This window comes from Magnolia sinica, chromosome 12, assembly GCF_029962835.1.
Source record: "Magnolia sinica isolate HGM2019 chromosome 12, MsV1, whole genome shotgun sequence".
Lineage (NCBI taxonomy): Eukaryota > Viridiplantae > Streptophyta > Magnoliopsida > Magnoliales > Magnoliaceae > Magnolia > Magnolia sinica.
The window spans coordinates 32,647,135-32,658,242 of record NC_080584.1 but is presented as its reverse complement, the minus strand read 5'-3'; the positions used below and the strand labels follow the sequence as shown (position 1 = coordinate 32,658,242).

The window sequence follows — 11,108 nt, the reverse complement described above, 5'->3', positions numbered from 1 at the left end:
CTGAAAACTGCTACATTGTAAGTGATATAAGCTCATCTAATCTATCGTGTTACATGGTCCATACCGATGAGACCGAGTTATGGCATAAACGCTTCAGACATGTACACTACCGCAACTTGTATAGATTGAGCAAAAGAGAGTTAGTAAGAGGCTTACCCAAAATAAAGAAAATAGATAAAATATGTGACAAATGCTAGATTGGCAAGAAAACTAGGAGCTCTCACAAAAAGGTGGACTCCAGTGCTACATCTAAACCACTCGAACTCCATATGGATCTTATTGAACCAACTAGAACGGAGAGTCGAGGTGTCAAGAAGTACATACTGGTAATTGTCGATGACTTTACCAGATATACTTGGGTAGTCTTCTTGAGAGACAAATCTAAAACTCTCGATAAAGTAAAAAAGGGTACTTAGACGTATCCAAACTGAAAAAGATACTCAAGTCGGTAAGATCCGTAGTGATCATGGATTTAAATTTGAAAATGGTAGTTTTGAGAAGTTTTGCAGTGATCAGGGAATATCACATGAATTCTCTGCGCCCAAAACACCATAACAAAATGGTATAGTAGAAAGAAAAAATAGAGTGCTTCAAGAAATGACAAATGTAATGTTAAACAGTATAAAGCTCCCTAAAAATATTTGGGCCGAAGCCATAAATACTGCGTGTTATATAATTAACCGTATTTATACTAGAAAATCAAATAGTAAAATGGCTTACGAAATATGGTTTGATAAGAAGCCTACTGTTAAATACTTTCAAAATTTTGGCAGCAAGTGCTACATTTTACGTGACCGAGAAAATCTGGGTAAGTTTGACACCAAAAGTAATGAAGGAATATTTTTAGGGTATGCTTTGAATAGTCGAGCATTTAGGGTTCTTAATAAGAGGACCGGTGTTATTCAAGAGTCTATTAATGTGGTTATTGAATCACTTGAATACACTGTTTCAAGTTCAAAAAATGATAAAGTACTTCTAATTGATAAACCGGATACTTAATCAAGTCAAAATAACTCTGAACTACGGTCAATTAAAGATCATCCAACTAATCGAATTCTTGAAAACCCTCCACTAGTGTGCGCACTCGTAGAGAACTAGAAGATGTGTAATTACGTGTGCTTTATATCTTGGATAGAACTGACTAACGTAAAAGAAGCTCTTACTGATGAAAATTGGATAGTTGCAATGTAAGAATAGCTTAATTAATTTGTTAGAAATAATGTTTGGTACCTAGTTCCAAGACCTAAAGATAAACACATTATCGGAACTAAATGGATTTTTAAAAATAAGTCTGATGAACTTGATAATATCATTAGAAACAAGGCTAGACTGGTTGTACAAGGGTACACTCAAATTGAAGGCATCGATTATGATGAAACCTTTGCCCCAGGAGCTCATCTTGAATCAATTAGACTATTTATATCCATTGTATGCTTTAGAAAATTCAAAATATACCAAATGGATGTAAAGAGTGCTTTCTTAAATGGCGATTTGCATGAAGAAGTGTATGTTGAACAACCAACGGGTTTTGAAGACCCTAAGAATGCTGATCATGTTTATCGCCTAAAAAAGGCTCTCTACGGTTTGAAACAAGCTCCCAGGGTATGGTATGAAAAGTTGACTAAGTTTTTGCTAAGTCATAATTTTTCTAATGAGAAGTGTTGATAAGACATTGTTTGTAAAGAAACATAATGATCACATTTTAATAGTACAAATTTATGTTGATGATATTATTTATGGATTTACCTGTGCTAACATGACTGTTGAGTTTGCAGATCTTATGAAATCCAAGTTCGAAATGAGCATGGTTGCAGAATTGAATTATTTCCTAGGGTTGCAAGTTAAATAGCAACCTGATAGTTTCTTTATTTCTCAAACCAAATATGCTCTGAACTTAGTTAAAAAGTTTGGATTTGAAAATGGAAAAAATTTTGATACTCCTATGAGTGCAACTTTAAAAATCTCAAAGGACTCTATAGGTAAGAGTGTGGATCCTAAACTATATCGAAGTATGATTGGAAGTTTGCTTTATTTAATTGCAAGTAGACCTGATATTGCATTTAGCGTAGGAATTTGCGCTAGATATCAATCTGACCCTAAAGAGTCACATTTAACTGTTGTTAAGCGGATTATGCGATATGTCGCAAGTTCAGCTAATCTGGGTCTTTGGTATCCACATGATACTAGTGTTCAATTAGCTAGTTACACTGATGCTGATTGGGCTGTTAACATTGATGATAGGAAATCAACTAGTGGTGGTTATTTCTATATTGGGAATTGTCTAGTTTCTTGGCAAAGAAAGAAACAAAGTTCTGTATCGCTCTCAACTGCTAAGGCTGAATACATTGCAGCAGGTAATGCATATACTCAACTTGTATGGATGAAAAGAATGCTAAGTGATTATGGAATTGCACAGGACTCTATGGTTCTATATTGTGATAATTCAAGTGCAATTAATATATCTAAAAATCTAATTCAGCATTCACGAACCAAGCACATTAACATTAGATATCACTATATTCGTGAATTAGTGGAAGAAAAGACAATTTCTTTGGAATACATACCGACCGAGACTCAACTTGCAGACATATTCACAAAATCGATCGACAAAAGAAGGTTTTCTAAATTAAAATTTGATCTTGGTATGTGCAATTTGAATTGATTATTCATGCATTTCTATATCATAATGTATATATATTTATTATATATGTTTAAATTTCAAAATTATGTGAAAAATGCATATTTTTATTTGTGCACGACCAGTCGAGCATATACTTGACTAGTCGTGGATCGCGGATTTGACCTTTATTTAGGGAAAAAATCCATTTTTCTTCATTTTGGGCTTCTTCTCCAACGGGTCCTAGGTCGACCGGTCGAACCCATTTCCTAGTTCTTCAAGGTTAGCGCTTTATTTTCATTTTTCTTATAGATTCAAGTTCATATCACTCCTTTTCCATCTTTGGTGTGATTTATTTCTTGTTTCCTTGAGATTTTTGGAGTTTTCTTCTTCAAAATCTGATCTTGAGAAAACCCACGCTACTTCTTTTGCAACCACTTGGTTCCTTGATTTCCTAGTTGTAAATGGAAGGTAAAGGTAAAAAGAAAAGTTCTCATGGTCCTTCTTCTTTTAAATCGACACCTATCACAGTGCACGACCTTCGGTCACCCGAAGATGATCCCTCCTATGTGCGGGATATAAGGTTGCGCAATATTATAGTTGAACGACCTGTTCATGTTGAACATCTAGCTCCGTTTGAAATCCTTCCTCTTCTCCAATCTGTAGGATGGGATAACATTGTACATTGGGGTGGGCCGGCATACTGGTCCATTGCGCAAGTTATGTATGCATGTATTTCTGATTTTTTAATTAAAAATTTAACATTTATTATTGATACTAGAGAAGGTCCAGTTGAAATAAACCGACATTTGATCTTTGGTCTAATGGACATACCTATTAATGACGAAGGTATTCCTATTAGTACTTTAGTTGTCAAGCCATCTGAATCAGAAAATTGTATGCTTACTAGAGAATTGTGCAATATAGATGCGCAATAGAGTACTAATGGAAATGCGCTTGCTTCAAAGTATTTGTTACCCAGATACAGAGTTCTTCATAGGATATTCATTTTTAATGTTTATCCTTATTCTGGTAACAAAACCGAACTCACTACGTTCATGGTTCAGATTCTTCATGCCATTGTTTCTAGAACCAATGTATGTCTTCCTTCTTTAATCTGTCATTGCATCATTCAATTCCATCTCCATCTTGGATACAATGATATCCATTTTGCTTATCTGATGGCTGTGTTAGCCACCCATTTATTAGTAGTTATGCCTGTTGAAGAGGCTCCCATTCAACATCTAATCTTCAACAAGTCCAATATAAACAAAATGAATCTGAGGGTGGCCGCAGGCCAAGTCAATGTGGGTGTTGGAGGAGCTGCTGTAGTGAATGAAGGAGAAGGTGATTTACCTCCAGATGACATAAACATGGACGATATTTTTGATGAGATCGAGTCTGATTCAGCAGACAATCCTAATTATCAGCTGTCCGACTTTGATGGGCAGTTACGCTCACTTGAGGAGAAGGTAGAGAATATGAATGTGTCTCATGATATGCAGTTCAAATATATGCGCAAGTATCTTAGGCGCCTGAACAAGGGACTTCATAAACTTGATCCTACCATATATGCTCCTTCTTCAAGATCTGATTAGTGTTTTCTCATTTGGCCTGTAATAACTCTTATGATACTTAGCTTCCTTTCGGTTTGTGGGATTGAATTTGGTTGAACTATGTTGATGTTGATAAATTGTGCTTGAACATTACTTGCTTATGAACTTAATATCTTGACTATCTTGATCCATTATTCTTCATTGCTCATCTTATTCTTTCTTGTTTATCTATGTCCTTTTTCATGTATTGGTTTCTTCCTTTGTCATATTGTGACAAAAAGGGAGAGAATTTTGTCATGCTTGATATATGGTATTTGTGATATATGGCATGTGGATTGTGGACATGTAGCCTTCTTTGTGTAAGGGGGAGGAGTATGTAAGGGGGAGTATTGTTAGAAGCATTAATGTGAATTAATTAATGCTTTGTTAACTGGTGCATGATTCTTTAACCAGGTTGATTGGTTTATATTGATATCTGGTGCATGATTCTTTGTGCGTATAATGCTTATGTTATTATGAAGTGTGTTTGTCACAAATTTGACAATGGGGGAGATTGTAAGTGCTATAGTTTCTAGTTCCTATGATTGTCAAATTTTGTATGGCCAAAACATCTTGGAATCTGTGTCTTGTGTAGCGCATCAATATATTCAAGACAGTACAAGGACAATGGTCTTTACTTTAAGATCTTCAAATGAAATTTTACTTGTTCATGTTCAAGTATAACATCAAGTGTGAATTCAAGCTTTCAAGCTTCAAAAGTTCAAGTTTTTCAAGGCTTCGTACAAGTTAAGAAAAAGTTTTTATACTTTGATCCTCAAGCTCAAGCTTCAATATGTCACAAATTCAAGCTTCAGAAGTCTCGAGTTCAAGCTTCTACGAATGACAAGATCTCAAGCGTCGTGAACTTCAAAGAACATCTATCAACCGAAGGAAAAGAAGTTTCAATGTTCATACATCATGTATAAGGTATGAATGACCCTAGATTGACCATAGGGTAGGTCATTTTATATACATAATTTAAATTGGATCATTTTATAAGTGCATAGACTGTTTCTCAACTAGTCCTAGCACTGGCTCGACCAGTCCAAGAATTCCTCGACCAGTCCTAAGGTTGTTACTGATTTTTGAGAATTTTTGTTAAAGCCTCGACCAGTCCTGGAGACTGCTCGACCGGTCGTGTGAACAGTGCTCAACCTGTGCTCGACCAGTCCTGCAGCCTCGACTCAAAGTCCAGCAACTAAAAATGGTTCCACACGACCAGTCGTGGACAGGACTCGACCGGTCGTGGAGGTCACTCGACCAGTCAAGCAGAGCCTACGACCAGTCGTGGAACGGCTTTATCCTATCGTGCTCAAAATTTTAAAAATCTGTTGGTCCTACGACCAGTCGTGCCGACGGCAAGACCAGTCGAGAATGCAATTTCTGCAACTATAAATAGAGCACGAATTTCAGAGTTTTATATTCAATTCAAGCTAAATCAATACGCCACTCTGAGAGATAAGTTAGTGATATTCTTAAGCTATCTAGTGCTCATTTATATTCTCTTTAATTAGCTTTCTTTGTATTTGATTTTGTATTCTGCATTCCAATTTTATTTGAAAGAGGGATTGAAGTATTCCCATTTCTTGGAATCAAAATCAAATCAAGCTAGCCCAAGGTGCTTTAAATCTAAAATCTATCTAGACCTTAGAACCATTTCATAAGTGAGTGTGGACATTGAACTTCTACGTTGAACTTCTACTCCAATTTGGTTCTTCCGGGCTGCATCAAAAGGAGAATATCTAGGTATTTTACAGTTTTATAAATTATTTATTTTAGTTTTTAAGATTGTGCAAGGAAAATTTTTGTTTTAGTTTATCTGAGGTGATCCAGAAAACTCAAAGTGTGGGGTTTTTGAATTGTGTAAGCCCACTTAAAAGACACAATTGTGAGAGTTTTAGGTGAACCTTGAAAAACCTATTTTTATAGTGAATGCTAATATCCACTGTGTGAGGATGTTAGGAGTGGAGTAGTTGTGTGGCTATTGTTTAACAGTTGGTGTACACATAAGCAAACCACTATAATTTCTAGTCTTGTGGATTGATTGTTTATTTTTTTTATGGATGTTTATAATTTTCCTTTTTTGCATTTGTGGAGAATGTTGTAATTTCTTTTATGGAAGTGTGGGAATGTTATAATAACTTAGATTTCTTTCCTTGTTATTTATTTCTTTATTTCTCTGTATCAGTTTGAGTTTTTGATACACAGACCTTTCTGAAATAAGGTTGTCCTACGATAAACCTTTGGTTTTTAGTGTAAGGTTGTTAAGGTTGTACTTAGAACAACATCGTATCAATCTCTCAATACTCATACATTTGAGGTTGTATTTAATTTCAGTATTGTGAGATTGTTTATTGCTATAAGTATTTATTTTTGTTTAAATTCCGCTATTAATTTTTAATTTGGCATAGTCCTATTCACACCCCCCTAAGACTGCATGGGTTGGGGGTGGCCTCCAAACTTGATTTTTCATGGAGATTTGAATGCACTAATGAATCTGAAAATTTTCTAACCCATCAAGGTGGACCCCACTTGATGAATCAGGGCAATAAGCCCTTAGATTAATTTATATGGGCTGAAATATGGACAACATGTGTTGCTATCCAGATTTCAGGCCCAGTTTGAGCATGGCTTTGGAGTTAATGCTTGGATCTGTTTGTATGTCCTTTTCTCTCAAATTTCTTTGGGGATTTTGTAGTGCGTGGACCCCACTTTGATGTGCAATGGGGCCCACACCGTTTCTCCCATGATTGAGAACCATGGGATGGGCCAAAGTGGGCTAACTGTCCAGAAATTTCTGGACAGTTCAGCAACACTGTAAGTTGGAAATGAGCATTTTTACCCGAGTTTCTGGAATAAGTGGGCCACCCCAGTAAACCCCACTTTCTTTCCATGAGTGGGACCACCCTTCCCACCAATTTTTCAAGGGTTTAGACAAGTTTAGGCCCACCCCATGTGGTCTCAAACATATGGACAATTACAATTCCAGCAACATTTCACCCAGGACAGACTGTAATTTCGAATATAATTAAAATACTTTTGGGCATTCAAAAATTATGAAAATTTGTAAGGAGGTGTCTCACCCTTGGTAGGACCCATCTACTAATATTTGGGGCCAACGGACCCCTTTGCACACTGTGGCAAGGGCTGGACCGGTCCACCATGTTGGGACGTCTAGGACAACCAGATTTTCTGGGCAAACTGTTTTCTTTATATAAATTAAAATACTTATGAGTATCCAAAAATCATAAAATTTTGTGAAAGTTTGGAGCACCCATGGAAGTACCAATCTACAAAATTTCAGGGTCAACAGGACCTTGTACCATCCGTGGTGTGGCCTGGAGTGGCCCCCCACGCTGGGACGCCCAGGCTGTGGCGTCCAGCCTTGGCTGGCCGTTCAGGCCACCTTGTGGGCCCACCTTGATATAATTTATATCCCACCATTCATCCATGTGGGGTCCATAGGGGACTTGATCATCCTCCCCTTCAGTAGCTTCCTATTGGAGCCCGTTGGATGAGTTTTTGGGCCAAATATCTAGGCCCATAGAGTTGCCTACACATGGGACACCCGGCCCATTGGGCTACTGCTAGATGTCTAGTCTAGTAGCATGGCCCATCTGATTTATTTGATAAATTCACTCCCTTCATGTAGTGGACCCCCTCCCCCGCACCTCCCTCGTGACATGTATGGGCCACCAGGAACTAAAATAACATATAATTTAATTAATTTTTGAATTTCCAGCAATGCTAAATTGTGGGAGGGCTGAAATTTCAGCAATATGCCCATGGTTGCTGCCCATAAATGGATATTTTGGGGCAGCATGGTCTACCAAATTTGGGGATATTATTACACATATCTTGCCCTATTTTTAGTTATATTTTGGGCTTAATTAGTGCATATTTAAGGCCCATTCCAATTGGGTTTTATTGGACTAGTCTTCTTAGTTATTTGTTGGTTTTTCCTAGGCCCATTGGACCTTTGGGGCCTATATTATCATGCCATTGTGATGGGTTTTATGGGCTAAATACTTAAGTAGTTGGGCCCTTACTTGCCCATTTAAAATGAATCCATGCTTGGGCCGAGATGTGAGGCCCAACTTACTTGTTTTAAATGTAAGGATTACCCATATGTTTGAAATAATGGGCTGCCCATTAGGCCCACCACAATGAGTGGATTCATGACCCTTATGGTTGGGCCCAAACCTTGTTTAAGGGCCCACCATGTTACCTATGTATTGGACTTAGTGTATAGCCCATCGGGCCATGGATTGCTTGGGCCTTGGACCTTACTTTATATGCGGATAGTTAGCGGGCTACCTTTTGGGACCCAGTTGAGGTTGGATGTCCTCCTTGGTGGTCCTAAGGTAGGCCCATAGGTCCCTTATGGGTGGTTGAAGGCCCACCTTAGACCTTGTTAGGACCGTTTCCTCCTTGAGGCTTTATGACTCTCTTAACTTATGGGCTACCCTAAAGTATTGGGCCCCGACTAGAGGACTTCTCCTTTCCTTAGAGTACCTGTCTATATATCTAGACCTTGTTCCTCCTTTGGAAGGAGGAATATATTCTACAGGTAGCACACTTACATCATTATGACCTATATGCATCATTTATGTGAATTGATTGCATTGTGTGGTGGTCATAGAGGGATGAAGTTTCTCCCCATTTTGCACATTCAGTGCCTAAAGCTTGTTCATGATCTGTATGTATGACTCATGCATTAGTATCGCATTTCATGATGATACCGCCTTTGCTTCAGCAGGGCCTTGCCTCCACAGGGATCTTGGTGGATGGCTGTATGTGTGGACACTGAAAATATTACTTGAGCATACCGGGTGCATAAGATGCCTATGAGTGAAATTTCTAAAACTTTCATGGTAACAAGGATCTGCCCCAATGCCGTGACCAAGTGAAAACAGGTGGGTAGTGAGGTCTCTTACACTCTTTTGACTGTGCGGGGTCTGTAGAGCAGCAGTCATCTAGCAGTATAATGGACCCCGGTAATTTCCTTATGATGAAATGTAATTGATATATGGATTGGACATGAGCACTGGTATTACTTCGTATTGCATTTGCATCAGTTGTGTATAGCTCATATTACATAGTATTCATGTTAAGCCTTGGCATGTGCCCAGTACTCATTGCATTACAGTACTCATTACATTATATAGCCTTGGTATGGCTTAATGCATTATTGTACTGCCTTGGTATAACTTCTTACGTTCATGACAGCCCTGGTAAGTCTGGTGGTGTCGGCTTTGATCATGTTTCCTTCCCGAATCCCTTATTATTCTTCTGTGCACTATTATCACACACCTTCACCACCCTCTAAGCTTGTATAAGCTTATGCATGATTGATGCGTGCATGAGATCCTAGGCAGGCATCATAGCGGCAGAGCTTGGAGTAGCGTTGAGCTTGAGTACCCAGTATTGCAGACTTTCCTTTCCTTCTTTTGTTAGCTTATGTATGTCCTTTTGGACCTTATGAAAGCTTGTAAGGTTCCAATTCCTAGTGGATTTTGTGATGTGTTCCTTGTTATTTTCAGATATACTTGCTGTGATCTTGGGTATGCTCGTATTGGAAATTATTATATTGTTATGGAAATCCTCCTTGTAGGATCCCAGGATCGAAACCTGCCTCAGGAGCAGAGAATGGGGTACTACAGAGGCTGTTGCGGCCAGAATCGGCCATCGGGTTCCTTGTGAGTCCGATTACTGAGTCTGGGGCGTGACATACAAGTTGTAAGTGCTTATAATTAAAGCACAATTAGGATTATCAAATTTCGTAGTCCCGAATGGATCACAAGCACTGCGTTCCGTGTTGAGCCTGTAATTGTCCTGATTCCATGTGTCGTCATTGTTTTGTAGATGATGCCGCCTAGATGGGCACTCATGGCTGTGGTGCCTGTGGTCGTGGTGCTCGTGGATGAGGCACCTGAAATACCCGTTCTACTTAAGCACATCCTGCTCCCATTGTTGATGATCTGTCTCCTGAGGTCTCGATACAGCATGTTCCTCCTATAACGCCTATTCCTCCGATTGAGCATGTAGTGCCCGCTCCTTCAATTGCTCCAGTTCCCCCGCCGGTTCCCCCTCCTCAGCTTGCTGTTCTGGTTGCAGAGGCTCCTGCTCCGCTAGCTACATCCGTACCTCTGCCCGAGGCGAGTACCACTCCTACCTTTCCGACAGTGCCTATAGGAGCTGAGCATTTCTAGCAGCTGATGCAGCTTGTTGTTACCGCATTACGGACCTGTCAGCCTGCTACCGTCGAGGTTTCTGACCAGTCTGACTTGCTACGTGCAAGCACGATATCTCGAGAATTTCATTAGCATGATCCCTTAAGGTTTAGTGGTGACCCTGACCCTTCTGCCGCCGAGGCATGGCGCACTGAGATTGTGAGGATTTTTGACACTATAAAGTGTCCTGTGGATCAGAGGGTATCCCTTGTGACCTATCTTCTTCAGGGAGAGGCCCGTCATTAGTGGTCATCCGTATCTAAGATGGCCGGGCCTCAGTTTGTTTAGACGTGGGAGGAGTTCGTGGTCTGTTTCTACCAAAAATTCTTCCTCGAGCATGTCCAAATCTAGAGGGCTATCGAGTTTGAGACCCTGGTTCAGGGTGATTTGTCAGTATCTCAGTATGAGGCCTGTCTCTTAGCCTTGTCTAGATTTGCTCCTCATCTCACGATCAATGAGAAGAAGAGGGCCCGTCGTTTTGTGACTGACTTGCGTCCTGCCCTTCGCAGCCGTGTGGTAAGGCATTGTTTGGAGACGTTCGACCAGGTCATCTATCAGGCACTAATTTATGAGGAGGACTTGGCTATGGCCTAAAGATCGAGAGAGCAGAGTTCCGGTGAAGACCGAAAGAGGAGAACACCAGCCGACAGTTCCAGATAGCAC

The 11,108-nt window shown here is 39.5% G+C and overlaps 1 protein-coding gene across 1 annotated transcript; it reads left to right on the top strand.

Annotated features, from left to right (window-relative positions):
- The first annotated feature begins 9,434 nt into the window (after window positions 1-9,434).
- On the top strand, window positions 9,435-10,424 carry LOC131220009 (protein app1-like). The gene is made up of 3 exons (XM_058214984.1): window positions 9,435-9,446; window positions 10,078-10,155; window positions 10,218-10,424. The coding sequence occupies exons 1-3, from the start codon at window positions 9,435-9,437 to the stop codon at window positions 10,422-10,424; spliced, it is 297 nt and encodes a 98-aa protein (XP_058070967.1).
- The last annotated feature ends 684 nt before the right edge of the window (window positions 10,425-11,108 follow it).

Excerpts from the sequence above, each read along its gene's own strand:
- LOC131220009 (XM_058214984.1), top strand. Across the intron at positions 10,156-10,217 it reads ATGAGGCACCTGAAATACCC|CATGTTCCTCCTATAACGCC; the intron begins GTTCTACTTAAG and ends GTCTCGATACAG.